The 16,626-nt window shown below is 31.7% G+C and overlaps 1 protein-coding gene across 1 annotated transcript in view; it reads right to left on the reverse strand.

Annotated features, from left to right (window-relative positions):
* The window catches only part of LOC116432440 (uncharacterized), a 28,773-nt gene that overhangs the window by 8,082 nt on the left and 4,065 nt on the right, over positions 1 to 16,626 (reverse strand). The window contains exons 2-3 of the mRNA XM_076364508.1: positions 2,057 to 2,145; positions 454 to 627 (exon numbers count right to left, since the gene is read on the reverse strand). Coding sequence (XP_076220623.1) covers positions 454 to 627; positions 2,057 to 2,099 — 217 coding nt within the window. The 5' untranslated portion in view covers positions 2,100 to 2,145. The remainder of the gene's footprint in view (positions 1 to 453; positions 628 to 2,056; positions 2,146 to 16,626) is intronic.

The following is a 16,626-nucleotide window of genomic DNA, read 5'->3' on the forward strand; positions in this document are numbered from 1 at the left end:
ACGTTATTTTAATGTAACCTCGCGTTGAAAAGCGTTGTAAAAACACCTTAAAATAATTTCCAAACTTTTACCGTCTCATAAAAATCAATAAATGTCATTCTGCAAACACGATTCACCCTTGTCCTTTGTTAAATGATTTAATTCAATTATTCTCCGCTTGTAATTTGAATCACAAACTGCATTTTGTTGAAATTTCGTTAAAAGTTTGATTTACTTCAATGATTTATAATGAAACATGTTTTATAGGAATTTTTGGAAATCGCATGCAAGCGTTTCGCAATTTGAAAGTATTGAAATTTATTGAAATCTTTACAATATTTGGGAAGTATTTTTTCTTTAATGAGGCAGTGTCCCTTACGTGGGTTAGCAGTGTCGCGAGATTTGCGTCGATTAAATTGAAGGAATCGTTATGAATAAGTACATTTCGTTCGGATTAAAAATGTTAAATTATACCTGCTGGTGCGCTTTGTGGGCTGAATACCATCACCGTGTTTCCAATGGTGGTGGTGAAATCCAAGAAACCGTAGACGGTTTGTGTAATAAAATCATCGTTTACAACCGCTGGTTTGATTACTACTGCAGTTTCGACCGAGTGACTCTTGTAAACTTGGGCTGCGCATTCTGTAACTAAAAGTGAAGTGAAATATTCTTTATGCCCCTCGTCTTCGTATCATGGGCAATCGATTGTTCGTGGAATCGTTATAAACTGTAATACCTTTATGTAATGTATTACGTTATGAAATTCGTAAAATTACATTACTTTTCCTGTAAAATTTCGAGACGAGCATCTTTTTGGAGTAAGCAATAAATTGGGAATGAGACGTTGAAATATTTCAATTTTATAATATACTAATTTATAAGCGTCTGATAACTAATAAAAATTATAGAATGAATTATATAATAGAATAATATTAAATTACATATTAAATTACAAGCTACATTATAGAATGAAATAATATTGAATTAAGTATTAAGTTAATAGGAATAAATTATACAACAGAATAATATTAAATTAAATGTTAAATTATAGAATTGTTTTATTAGGTTCTCAAGTGGAATTTCAAGCTCAACATTTTTCTCTTCTTACATCATTCTTATTGTAGACCTTCGTTAGGTACTTGTCTGTTGTCTGACAAAATTAAAATTTCAATCATAGCCAATTTCATAGGAAACGGGTGTGTCAAGATTTTTTGAGCAGACGATGCTGTAACAAAGTGTGCACAGCGTTGCTTACAAATTAAAGGCTTCTATGTTACGGAAAGTGTACAAGCACACATGTACATGTACATAGTGTGTCTGACTAGTACGTGGCAAGTGTGGGAAAGTATAGCCATTTGGTAATAAAGAAACGCCCGAGGCATTCATACTGAAACCTTCTGATGAACACACTATAGCATCACTCGTAATTATACGAAAGATCCGACGTGCTGGGAAAGGCAACGATTACACTTTTTATATTAATTGTATCTTTCCTTATCTCTAAACAGCATACAAATACTCTCTGTTAATTACTTTCTACTCATAAAACATGAAGATGTATTATTTTCAAAAAGAATGCTTTTCTTTTATTTCTAACCACTCCTTAATTTATAATTGTCATTTGATTAGTATTGTATTAGGTTGTGTAATATGAAGTGTCGGATTTTTCTTACTCATGAATGTTTATACTCCTGTTGTTGTTATTCCTTTGATTTTCATACAACTTCTTACTTAAACAATTCCATTCTCCATCATCAGAGTAACTTTTTGTAAAGAATTTCTTCCGAATAGCGCATAATAACTATTCCGTGTATCGTTCTTTAAAAACATGGATACCTCCAGCATTTTTGTAATTTTCTTATGTGAGTTCAAACTTGGAAATATTGCTATAAAAACCGCTTAAAATATAAACAAAGCATTTGAAGACAATACTGTTAATGAAAGAACAGTCTTCACAACGTGTAATAAGGGTCTTTTACAGCATCAAATAAGGTTTTCTTTTTTCCGGAAAATCCGACATTGTATATTACACGACCTAATAATAGCGAAAAGAGAATATTGAACAATGAATACTTACAATATATTAAAGATACGATAATAACAAACTGTTTCAGGAGCATTGTGTTCAGTCTACTTTCATTCTTCGTCGGTGCACAAGTGTTTAATCTGAAATAGCATAAAATAATAGAAATATGAGAATTGTGAGGATTGTAAAAATAATAAGAATTTAAAGGAGGGGGAAAGAATCTGAAGAAATATAAAAATTGAAAGAAAAATGTCAGTCGGTATTCGTTGTGACTCATATTTCAGCGGGTACTGGTTAATTAATATTTAAAAAGGCTACTTCGTGTTGTAGGAACACGCAATTCAGTCCTGCAGTGCATGAATGGCGGCTGCATGATGCACGATCTCATCACGCATACGTATATAATCGTGCACCGTTAAGAAGCCAACGAAATTATTGCATAACATCAGCGTTGGTAATCGGTTAGCGTGAAACAATAGTAAAAGGCGATACCGTTCCACGTTGGATGCTTAACAGGCATGACTGGAATTCGTAATTCCAGATCGATTCACTGAACTTCATGCAACATCGATTTCGCTTGTGAAAAACAGATTTTCGTCTGTATTAAACGAATAAACAATCTCGACGAACTTTTTGTGAACATTCATTAAACCGTTCAATTAGATTATTTTTTTACAACATGATTCTTTTAATGATAGAAGTAACCTTTCAGATGTTTCTTCGATCTCTAAAATGGATTATTATATCTATTAGTTTTTCAGATAGTAATTTTTATTTTATTTTGTTTACTTAATCGGAAATTCAGCTTAATAATAATTGAGAATCGACTGATTTTTGTTTTATAGCGTTTACTATGCGTTTCTTATTTCTCGAAATTTAATTTCTGCTTTTGAATTTCAATTAAAATAAGAAATTCAGTAATAATTATTAATGTTTTCTAAGTAAAAGCTATGCGAGCCCGTGTGTGTTCATTTTTTTCTATTTACAATTTATTTTGTAATGTTTTCTTTCCTTAATGCTTTTGATATTGAAATCCACCTACTTCTTTCTTCACAGATGATAAAGCATCATGCTCTGTACAAACGAATAAAATGAAACTACTGCTGGCAGAAGTATCCGCAGGTTCATAACCCGTTCCTTTCACTTGTATTCTCCCAAGATAATGCAGCAAGGTGTTCACATAATCTGCTCGCTGCAGTAAAAAGTGCGAGCAATCCTCGATTCGCGTGTTTCTATCGTAGAACGCTCCAATAACAGTGTCCAACAAATTTTACCCTTTTTTTCACGTATTCTAACATTCAATGGTCTATTATCACAGATTTTCACGTGCTGAATACAAATCTGCAAATTGTTTTCGTCCATAACGTTTACTTTCTGAGACATTTCATTTTGAAGAAAAAAAAAATTCATGATTTTCAGAATTATTTGTAAATTTATTGCAAAAATTATTGGAACGTTTCTTGTGGAAAATGATTCTATAGATTTTCATGAATAAAATAATTGTACATTTTCATGGCATTATAAATATTTAAATATCTTTAAATAATCTTCAAAGGAAGCGAAACATTTCTTTCATATCAATTTTTCAACTACTTTTCAATCTACTTTAAAAACTAGACATCTCAGATAAAATGTATGCATACTACAAGATAGAGCAGATCCTGTTCGCACAGAAACCATCAAAGAACGCTACATGCTGATTTTGCATACGATTGAGAAAATAAAATAGTTTCGCGAGATACGATGTATCTCGCCAGTGATTCTCAACACCATGATCGTTTGACGATTTACTTACTTCCGTGTTATATTTATTGTTCATGAATTATTTGATGATTCTTTTACATGTAATAATAATTTTAATAGTAATTAATTTATTCGTAATTTAGTAGTAGTTAATTCACTACTCATTTAATTTATGAAATACTTTATTTTACCCCAAATACTAATATCTAGATTTCATTCATATGAAGTGCAGTTTATTTGTTATCAAGACGTTAGTATAATGGACGAACTTTGATTAATTAAAAACATTATTATAATATAGGCACAAATGCAATCTTAAAAGTATCGATTAAATAAAAATAAAAGAGTTTTAAGTATGTAAATTCCATTTCCAATAGTTTATGAACAATAAATGATATAACATAGCAAATTGGTGCCTATAACTGTACGTAAGAAGCGATTGAATCCGTTGAGAACAATGTTATGTGATTGCTAGGTTGAGTATCACTGGTGGTCTTGCGGAACTGTTTTATTTTTCCAATCGAAAATAGAATTTATTTTGCAAACTTCTTTGATAGTTTCCCTAAGAATAGAATTTGTTATAATACATAGTCTAGTTAAATGTTGCGCTAGGCCTCAATTTTTTAAATAAATTAAAGTATCTGCAGGAATTTTGTAGAAATGTTCACATGTTTATAATGTTAAAAAAATACATGTTATTTTAATCAGGAGAGATTGTAAAATCATTTTCTGTAAGAAATCTTTGTGTGGTATTTACAATCAATTTACAAATAATGTTTAAATGAAAAATGTGCTTCCTTCGTTCAAAATGTCTAAAACACTGATATTAATAATGAAAAAAAATGTCTAAATTCGCATTAAGAGTACAAAGATTCACAATAATTACCTATTTGTTATTCAAAAGCAAAATATGTATTAAACAGTTTAGTAAGAAAGCCAGTAATGTTTTTCACAAAACAACATTCGTATCCGTAAAAATTAATTATATTTTCTCATTGGTGTAATTCTTATACAATACATTTCCAATATGAAATAAACATATGCAATAAATTTTTAACGGGACAATCGAAATTTCAAGGACTACTGTGAGTACAAAGTTAAGCCATTCCACGTCTGCACTAAGGAGTGGCCTCACAAATACGACTCAGCACTCATTACACCGCATACTCAAGTGGCACACGTTCAAAGAAACGTTAATCGAATATTGCACGAACGGTAGTTGAATATTAATACATTATTCGGTATGCAAAAATCTTACTAAATCCTACCTACTACTACCTAACAAAAATATCGACGTTTCGTATAATTTTAAATTGACAAGCAATAATCATCTATTCATTTAATTTATTCCAAAATTATTTTCGTTGATGTATTCACTAACAATCAGGCTTCAAACTCTCGTCTCGCGAAACATTACAGGAATTATTTGAAAATATCTTTGAACATCACTTGAAGTTCCAAGTAAGGAATTCATTCATCGACGAACATTACCTGTAACGTATCTTTTAACACTAGAACTACGTTTCAGTCAAAACGGCTGATTCCGATCTTTTTGTTTCGCAATTATTGATACCTTAGAAGCATTGAATATTCGAAATGATTTTGAAAATAAATAGTTTCACTTGAATACTATAATAAATGTCTGAAGAAACTGAAAATAATTTATTGCTACAATTTTTATAGGCACCACAAAGTATTCGTATTAAATGTATTAATCGGTAGTTTCAGTGTTAAAATCCTTTGAAATAGTCCTTGAAGAATGAATCGCACAGTACCCGTCTACATTAGCTATGAATCTTATCTGCCAACAGTACAACAAAATGGAAAATTCCTATCGATTTTGACGTTTCTTTTAAAACTTCTCTGAAATCTTTCTCCGCGCTTTCACTTTCACCCGAAGCCGCGTCGAAAGAACGACCGAGAAAGTCGCCTAAGTTTGCCGAGATTCTGCAAGCTCTGAAAAAGAATTTCAACCTGTAGCTCCGTTCGGCCGCTCGCATGTCCTGCATTTCCTCGTTTGGCGCGAGGCTCGCGCAGCATGCGTTTCGTTAGGAAAAAGTGAACGGATCTAGGTGTCCCGAGGCGTTCTCGCATATCTCCCCGGAGCAACTTAAAGCCTCGATTTATGTTGTCCGATCACGTGAAACTTTCCGCGCGAGTTGAACGGTGCACGCGTCAGTTTTCAACGCTGTCCGTAAATTCATTATCCGTCGTTCTCGACGGAACTCGGAAACGGGAATATCTTCTCCTTTGTTTCAGCGATGAACAGGCAGAAACGTCTACAGCAGGGGTATCCAACATTTTAGCTTCCCTGGGCCACACATAAATTAACTCCTAACGATAGGCAATTTTTTATTAACTGTTTGCGGACGGCACTCTCTTAATGTTTCTTAATGCTTTAGGTATATTTGATGAGTTCGACTTGTCATGGATCTGTTGCAATAAATTGAAAAATTTTCGATATATCTTGTTCTTATTTTCACTGAGCTGCATTAAGTATGGCATACAATATCACGTCAAACTCGTGACGAAAATTTTCAATTGAATTTGAGAAATCTAAGCATTATTAATTCTTTTTAAGTATAATGTAAATATTACTTTCCTGTTATTAATCGTTTACCATTATAGTAAATGTAGACATAGAATAAGCATTAAAATTTTTTGTGTTCTTAATAAAGTATTAACGATAAAGTAGTTGTATCGATCATAGTTAAGGAATAAATCATACAGCGAGCGTTTAAACGTATAGGACAATTTATACAAATTAATTCGGTACTCAAGGAACAGTTTAATGTTGGCTATCATAGGACTCATCGATGATGCCTTCAATAAAAAATTAAAAAAAGAAACTAAAAAAATCTAGTCTGATAATATATGTTTTATAATCACAAATTTTAACCAGAAAGACAAAGAAACGTTAATTATTGGAAAAATACATAGATGGTATCTACGGGAAGAACTCAGAAAAGAGGCTTGGTAGTCAACATGTTAAACTGCTAACATTTCTTTTCATACAAAATTGAATTTATCGAAGTTTTAAATACTAAAAGAAAAGAATACACATGTCAGTCTCCCGTTACTTGAACAATTAAATTATTAATTCGCAGTTTTCGATTTTAGATGTTGAAGCTCAAAGGCGCCATTACGGCAACATTCCACTGCAAAGGGTTAACCAGTTAACTGCGTTCAACGAGTATACATGTCATCTAAAACTTGAAATGATACCAACTTCTTCAACGATGAATTCTTTATTTTTTTCAGATGAACATGTAATTTTTCTTCGTGTTGTTTTAGTTTACCGTTAGAATATATTAATAGATGTATTTGCCCTGCTTTCGACGAGTATACAGTTTATTATTTGATTTTATTGTATCAACTTGTATTTGTAGTATTGTTAATGGATTTTTTAGTCGCTATCTCATAAAATTTGTAAGCTTATGATTTTTTGTTAGACCGCACACAACCATCACAACCGTCTGGCTTGGGCAAGCTTGGTCTACGGTTTTGATCAGTCCACGTGCGAGTATCCGAGATTTTCTTATGATAATGAGTGAAGAAATTTCACAGAAACAATTCGTCACGTTGACACGACTTGGATAAAATTCGCATAATAATTTACTCGCGAGAAGCTAATCAGATGATTCCGCATAATAAAGAGGAATGAAATTCCTGTATACCCGTCAGCCGGTCATTGCCGCCTGTTTCAAGGTCGTACGCCTAAAATGTACGAGCCATATGATGGCGAAAAGGCACATGTACGATATCGAATACTCTTTCCGCTAGAACAGATTATACTAGTCATTTACATTTACATATCCCGCAATAGTTTGACTTAATATAATTTAGGGGTATGGTGTTTAGAAATGGTTGATGTTTGTTTAACCATGTAGCATTATTTAAATGAGGTAGTGGTTTTGTTTATTTCAGCCTTGCAGTTATGGAATGGGATTTGGTTTACATGTGGTTTTTTACAAATTGTTATGACTAAATTATATAATAATATTGAGTAATAATATAGTTGAATTTAGTTGTAGAAGATTGTGATATAATTGAATTATAATGTAAAAATATGAAATTATAAAAAGCTTAAAGTATAACGTATGATAAGATAAAAGCATTATTTTGATGAAGGAATTTTGTTTTTATTTACAGAAATAATAAAATCAAATCTTTTACGAAATATTTTTTGATTTTGTAGTGTATAAACGTTATAAATATATGTTATAAATATATATTACAATTATTAAGGAAAAAGCGTTGAGTCATTTTACCATGAAAATAATGTGTATCACATGACAACCATCGTATAAATTTATTTTTAATTAGCGTTTATATTCTTCTTTATATAAAAAATAACCAAGCTTGGTAAACCACATTAACCAATGTTACTTTCTACTGAATGCGCGTAGATTTGATATAGGATTACTTTCGAACTATCTTATATATTTCTTTACGCCTTTTATTTGCAATGGAATTCTTATCTACTTTCTATTTTGGAAAATTCATAACGTACTGACTGTGCAATGTGTATATTTTATTTTAATGATCAACAGTTAGTTCTTGTACATCTTTAGAAATGATGCTTATATTTTGAAGAATTTTATTTAAAAAAAATCAAAAAGTTACACAAATGCTTTTTTGCAGAAAATGATTCTGCAGATTCTTCCATGTGACTACTTTTAATTAAATAATATTGTGATTTTACTTATACATGAAAGATGATAATATTTATTATAATTCGCAATCAGAAGTAGTCACATTACTTTTATATCTTCATATTGTATATGCCCCTTGTATTTCTTGTAATCTATTTTGCCAAGCTTTGTCTCGAAAACTTCTTGCGATTTTTTAAATTTGTGCTAACAGAACTCTATAGAACGTGGTATAAACCATTCGTCTATACCGGTCTCTGGAAGAAGGAATTTTTAGAACTGTAATTTATGACTGCATAAATGTCGTTTAGGAGTCTGAACGGCTTCTTGTAATACGAAAAAAGAATCTATGTATGAGACATAAATTACACTACATATATAAATGCAATGTAGATGTTAGCGTTCTTAAATAAACTAAAATATTTTGTTAACTAGGTTACCAGACATAATAAAATACGTTGCATCTGAAAGACAAACATTAAAGAAATATTTCATAATTTATTTGAATAACGGTATAACATAAAACACTGCCAATTTAAAGCCCATAAAACTGATATGATGATATTATGATTCGACGAAAGAATATTCGAGTAATAAAACAACTTTTCAATATTCGTTAATTTTATAGATCGTTACGATTAGAATTAATGAGTTAGAGTGCTAAAGAAATGTTAATAAACAGCTAATTCTGAGAAAACAATATTCAAAGAATAGAATTTTTTAAGTGTTTCAGAATTACGATATATACAATTTTTGTTAATAAAAGGATGCATACTTTAATTTTTAATTTCAATTGTGGAATATTTCTAATAGTGTCATAATACTGAAATATTATGCAATATAAAAATGGTAACTCGCATCCTTTTTATTTGTTACTAGCTTCGCTTAAAAAGTTTTATTTTATCTAACTTTAACATGAAAAGTAATACTAATACACTTATTATAGCAGTATTAACTATACGTAATGCTATAATGCAAAAGAAAAATATCAAACTTATGGCACTTATAGTAGTAATAATAATCTCAACAACATCAAAAGTCACTAATAATAATTATTGTTACTATTGTGAAATTCTATTAAGACCCGGTAATGTTTATTTACATTTATAGTCTAACAACTACGTTTTAAATATTTCTTTCAATTTCAAAAATGCTGAAACACAACTGTAAGGAGAAAATTCATTAAACCGTCTTCGTAAAAAAAACTCCATTGCATTGTCCAAGTAGTGAAATGTTCGAATACTACAAAGTTCGAATAATATTTAGAACTCTATTCTACATCCGTGCAGGTGCAAAAGGACGTTGACCAGGTTATGTACTACACAACCTTCATAGTCATTCCGAAATGGATGCTGCCATTAAGCTAACGACACAGTACCGTGCAAAATCGTATCCTCATTCATTTCGAATTGAACAAGATATATGGCCAGGTGTTTCGTGGTCACCTTAAAAACAGGGCTCACGGTCATACATAATTGCGGATCGTACATACCGTCACTTCCTCGAATATCTTAAAACCGGTCATCAATGGAGAACGGGATTTCTGGCCAACATCCAAGATCATGGTCATTCGGCTGACCATCGACCGGTTCCTACACCCGCTCGTGCCTTTCTTAATTCTATTTTCGTTGGATCGAATTTCACTGATAGTCGTCCTAACACGAGAGGATCCCTCTCGCTGCTCACTTTCTTTTTCTCTGCCAGAGCGCTTTTAATAACACGAGTTCCACTGATGTTTGTAATAATAACGTAAATGTATTCGATTACAGGTATGAACAAGTTTAGATTTTAAAAATGTAATTTTGACTTATTGCAAATATACAATGTTTGTGATAAACAAGACGCTACTTCTTGGTCAATTTAAATCGAGCAACACGACTTCACTGCTTCGTGAAAATAATAATAGGAGAAAAATGTTGAACATATCAGAACGTATTTATGTTACGATCCGATTTTTTAAACGATTATTTAAATAATAGCTTTAAATACAATGATTTTATTCCTTCCTTGATGAGTTCATACTGTCCCAATTAGTTATATCACTTAACTGTGTGGGTATTGTCCATGTACTCTACAAATGTCCTTGATCTACGATGCACTATGATCACGATATTAGGCCAACGGAACAGACACTTACGTCTAATAAGTAGTTCGCTCAAGGTGTGCGAGTAGTTGCAATGTCGGTGGTTTTTGAATAATTACAGACACTGCTGTTTGCTATGATCAATCGAGTGCACGTTCGACACAATTCCGCGGAACTACGTAATATTTATTATGGTTGCGGTTAAACGTTCTGCATTTGTGAGAATCCTTAGGAAAGTACTTTCCCATGCATAGTAACGTCTTCTATCGTCAAGAGGAAAAGGTTAACAGGAGACGCCTGTGTTTCTAAGTTGCTGCGGGATTCGTTGCGATAGATTCATCTAACGCACCCTTATGAAAAGGATGAATGGAAACGGACAAATCGATCGGAGAACAGATACGAAGCTTATTATTAAGGAAGAAGGTAAAAGGCAGTAAAGTGAAGCTAGTAAAAAAATAAAAGAAAATATAATTTCACATCAATACGTACATTATTGCAAAATCTACAATATATTAGGTACCGGATAAAGTTCGTGCAGTTTCTTTGTTGAAAATTTTAAACTCAATTTGACAAATTTAAGTGTTATTTAGCTCTTTTAAATATAAATTAAATATTGTTTTTCGATAATGAATCGTTAACTTTTGGAGTAAACGTAGACATAGAATAAGCATCAACATGTTTTGCTTTCATAATAATTCATTAACAATGAAGTAGTTATATCGATCGTAGTTAACAAATAAATCATAGGGCAAGGGGTTAACAACGAATCGAGGTCTGAGTTTAATCGGTATTTAATGTACTTATTAAACACTAGTTTAATAAATGAAATTGGTATTAGTAGTAACTTATGTTTATGCCGTTGTTATCAAATAAAGTCAAATTATTTTACAAAAACGTTTCCTGTGTTTAAATTTTGATTTAAGAACCTGCATTTTTCCCGGTACCTAATATAATTATCTGTAGATAGAGTCTATAATATATATCTACTATTTTTGTATTATTATAAAATCTATGATACGTATATTCATTTTATTTGATCCTCGTAGCCAAGAAATGTGACTTGGTTTTATAAAGTTTACATTATACATACATTTCTATTCTATTTTGGTTGCAGGCGCTAGGGTGAAGCATGGTAAAGAATATTTCAGTAAAAAAACAACGTGCTATAGATAGTTCAGAAGGAAAGAAAAGATAAATCTATAGTACTAGGTCGTTCCATAAGTTCGTGCTGCAGTGTGATTATATTTCTTTCGAAAATGCTTTACAAAAATATTTCAATGGTAAACCAAAGAAATTGTATACCAGTGGGATAATATCGTTACCTAAAAAGTGAGAAGAGGCTGTGGAAAGTGAAGATGATTACGTTTTTTGTAAGTTACAGAGGTAAGATCAAAATATTATTCTATGTAGCAGAAAAATAAATGGTACAAACTTATATATTCGTAAAGAAAAACGTGCCATTCTACATTCACTTACACATCAAAACAAACTATTTATAAATAAAGGAATTTTTACGAAATTCTTTTCATAACAAGTTTTGTTCATAACAATAAATCAGCCAGTTAACGACATTCGACGAGCGTACACGTCATCTTAAAATCAAAATGGTACTAATTCTTTCAACGATGAATTATTTCTTTTTTCAAATAAATATGTAATTTTTCTTCGTTTTGCTTTAATTATTTTTTCAGAATATATTATGGGCGCATTCGAACTGCGTTTAACCAATATACACTTCATTGTTTGATTTTATTGCGTGCACAATGAAAGACTTTTGAAACCAAATTCCACAGTTAACAGGTTGAAAGGAACTGTACCTTCTTTGCATACTCATTCTTTCTCCACTGCCTGAGGTTCACGATTAAATCTGATACAAACATTGTGCGCCGCTGGCAAGGTTAAAAATCATGGCCGGTCGAAATATCGTTGACGTTTTGTTGCGCTAAGTTTTTCAGTTTCGAGCCGAGGACGCATATTTCTGCATTAACAAATGACGTCCAGCGAGGACTTCTGGTCCTTGCGTCGGTACAACATACGTCAACGACAGATAACAAAGCCTTCGTTCTATGCAGATTTAAAGGGGAATCTTTCAGCTTGAATACATGTCTCTGAAGACGTATATTAGTGACGTCGCCATGTGCATTAACGAAGAAACATAAATTTTAGAATAATAGTGTTCGAACACTATATAAAATACGTTTTACTTTTTGCCAATCTCAGGAATTTGAAATGAAAAAAAAAATGGTAGAAGCATTGGCCTTAATGTTGCCTAGAACGATACAATAACGTGTTTACGAAAATTCCTGTATCTGAACGTCTTCCTTTCGATTCAACTATAGATGTCTGCAATGTATATAAATTAACGCGAACTTTACATACAATGAATATTTGTTTACTTGGTATTAGTACACCACTGATAATGAGCGAATATCTTCCGAACAAACATACGAATTTCGCAAAGTAAATACTCCTGAGGAATTGCGAAAATTCATTGTCATTGATAATTGAATCAGAAAGAAGTTTACCGTAATGGGCGAGGAATTATCTTTGATAAAATGCTCACGGCAAGCATCGCAACTCAATTTAAGAAAATGTACGCGGTTGTCACGGCGATTCTCACATTAAGAAGTCACCATGTTATCTTGCGAACTATCGTTCTTTGAAAGTGTTTCCCACGGTACGCGATTTTCGCAACAACAATTCTCGGGGATCTTCCAATTGTCAAGAGTCAGTTCACATCTGACGATTAGATAACTTATTCTGAATTCCGCGGTTCTACGCATAGTTGGTATTCACGATCTTCGCTCCGGCGATACAACGTTACGGATCGTTGTAAATCAAGCGCGCCTGTAACTTGTTGTTTGTGAAAATGTCTTCTCAATACGTTTCACGACGAAACGATGGGACACGCGATAAATGAGCCATTCATTTGCCAAAGCGATTAGCACCGTAAAGTAAAGAATAGAAACTTTTAATGAAACTGCGTGCGTAAAGAATCAATTAAGTATGGGCAACAGCGTTCAAATTTTAGAACTATCGAGCAATCTTTACTGATTTGTATTTTATTATAGAAGTGATGAGAATATGTTTACTAACATTTCAATTGACTTATGCTTTAAAATTTTTAATAAATTATTGACAATAATAATACATATATTTTAAAATAATATTTTAAGAACAAAATGAAATCCTAAATGATAACCCATTTAGTTTGGGTGTCAAAAAATATTCAAAAAGTGCACTCAGTCACTTTGATCTATAAATAATTTAACACTAAAACTATCGAGCAGTTAAACTGATTTTTTGAAATTCCTCTACAAAAACTCCAAGAATGCCTCTATTGAGACTGTAATTGATTTACAATTCAGTTTGCGTATTGCTAATGTTATTGTAAATAAGGAATGGGCCATTTCGACCTGTCTGGTAGTTTTAGTGTTAAATACATTTAAGAAATTCATAAAAACTATTTTATTTGAGAGAAGTTCCATGTAGAAAGAGGTGATCATTAATTTGTTTCTTCTTGACCACTTAAGCCTTTTCCTAATGTCCGATTCAGTGGGACTGCGAGCGACGGAAAGAAGTTGGAATGTTTTGAAACGGCGTTCTACCTTATTTCGCAATGCCGCTGCATCGAGTCTGGTTTGAGTATTTTTAATCCGGTAAGGTTAGTGTGTATTTAGCCCGTAAAATTTTTCTCGCCGTTTACGGAATCTGGGCGATCATTATTATAATTACTTCCCGTTCAAGTGTGCACTTTTGAAGTACCGATCGACCTAAATTCTTTTCCTCCGGTTTCTACTCGATACCGGATGAGTCTCGATAACGGAAGTTTCATTTCTCTTTGAAGATTTTCTCTTACAGTAAGCCGATTCTCAGTTTTCACTTGTCACAATCAGTATTATGTCGAAATTTAACAGAAGCTACTTGCGTCATGATGAAAGTAAATTCTTTAATTCCTCCGAAAATTTTCGTCCCTTCGTATACTGTTCGCATATTGTGTGCGTATTACATAGATAATTCGTCGGAAAATAATACTTTTAAGCGTTCATGAATAATGCAAAAGACAAAGATATGTATGAGAACTTGGATATCGGATATCTTAATCTCTTTTGTTGCTTCCGCTTTTCTTCCTCAGTCGGAGACGAAAGAGAAAGTGGAAAGCATTTTGCTCGCTATATAGGCAAAATTTGGAGTGGAATAACAAATGTTTTTGTTAGATTAGAGAGTTATGAAATATCAAAATTTGTGATATTTTTCATTTTAATCGTTTTAAAATCTTGCTTAGTTTTTAGTCTTCGTATTTTTACAAGTGCCTTTGGAAATTATAGAACTTAAAATGTACACGACTTGTGTTAAAAAATTGTTTATTAAGTATTTAAAATAATTTAAAATAATTTAAAATAATTTAAGTACGTTACATATCAATGTATCAATGTGTTTTTATTTAATACATAAAAAGGGTAAATGTTCTGTTTGTGAGAAATAAATTGAGCATACTGATTTACACGGTACTTTATTTACACGATTTCGCTTTTACACGGATTTTAAAATACATATATTACTTTTACTTTGCGTTATGCACATTTTAGTCTGTACGGTTTTACGTATCAACACGATTTCGATTTACACGGTTTTCTGAAGGACCGATCTCGCGTGTAAATCAGGGGGAGGTGTGTTTGGAAATAATGCGCCGAGCAGTCACTAAAAACTATATGTACCTATATAATTCACTTTTTCACAAAATCATTTGGGGATATTGTTTCACTTTGTTCCTTCGTTCGCTTAATCCTTTTTTCCAATCTATGTTACAAGTGTTTTACTACACTCTTGTCTGTTGATTGTTACAGTTTTTATTACTTCTCAACAGTATAAAATGTGCAATTCGTTACTACGTGAGAAGTATGTTTCAGGTCATTGTCGACATAGAATTTCAAATTACATGAAACACTCGTTATCTCTACATTTTATTTAATATTATTCTGTAATGTGTTTAAGTAATTCTATATATCCTTTTTACTGTTTACTCTTAGACATAAATGCATTAAACTTGGCCTTTTCAATAGAAATAATGTATTTTTGGAAGTTATAATTTTTATTTAAATATTGCTTAGGAACTAGGATTTACTTTTTGATTGCACTCATTAATAGATATTGCGATTCAATAATGAATAATTTTCTTTAACTATTAACCTGTGATAACTGTTTCTTAAATTGTTCTTCGGATAATTAATTCTATACTTAAATAAATAATTTCCTATTTCAGCAATTAATTGCAGTACATTAACAAAAGGAGTACCTACATATTTTTACTATTTTTATCATTCACTATCCATCAAGGCTGCTTAATTTTCTTATCTGTTCTTATCTTTATTTATTTGAAGTAGCATAAACGTCAGACTGATTAATTCTTCACCGTGTTATACTTTTATATTCCACTGACTATTCTTGCAGTTTTATTGCAACTTCAACGATTTCGGCACTAATGGATTTCTAATTCACGTTGTGTATTACTAATTTGCCGCATTTCAATATTTTCACTTTAATAATAATCAATTAATGGTCAGAATTACGTAAAACATTTTACACCTATTGGACATAAGGAAATCGAGTATTTCCAAAATAATTAAGGACCTACTAACCTGTACAATTTTAATGTGTATTTTTCAAGTATTTTTAATTTACTTCGTACAGATACAGTCTCAAACTCACCATTGTTATTTACAAATTAAAAAGATCTTTTACGCTTATCATTCTCTTATTTTTATTTTGCAAATATTTAGGTATATGATTTTAAACCTTACGTTAGCAACCCACTCCAACCTTCCACCTGTTTATCTATTTTCCCATTCTCCTCACCACAATTTCTCACATTCTTCTAAATATTTCCTAAAAATATGCAACAACAATATAATACTAAAATTCAAAAAACACAAACCCTTTGATTACCAACACAATCATGAAACAATATCTGCTTATTATTCATCCATAAATGTATAAATTTGAAAACGAATTCCCCGGAAGATTGAATGCATTTCACCTGACTCTGCATACGCAATAGAAAGATATCGAGAAACAGGTTGCCGCTCGAGCGACTTAACGAATATTATTACACACGTTCGTCCCGCCGACTAATTTAAGTGGGT

Source organism: Nomia melanderi, chromosome 1, assembly GCF_051020985.1.
Source record: "Nomia melanderi isolate GNS246 chromosome 1, iyNomMela1, whole genome shotgun sequence".
NCBI lineage: Eukaryota > Metazoa > Arthropoda > Insecta > Hymenoptera > Halictidae > Nomia > Nomia melanderi.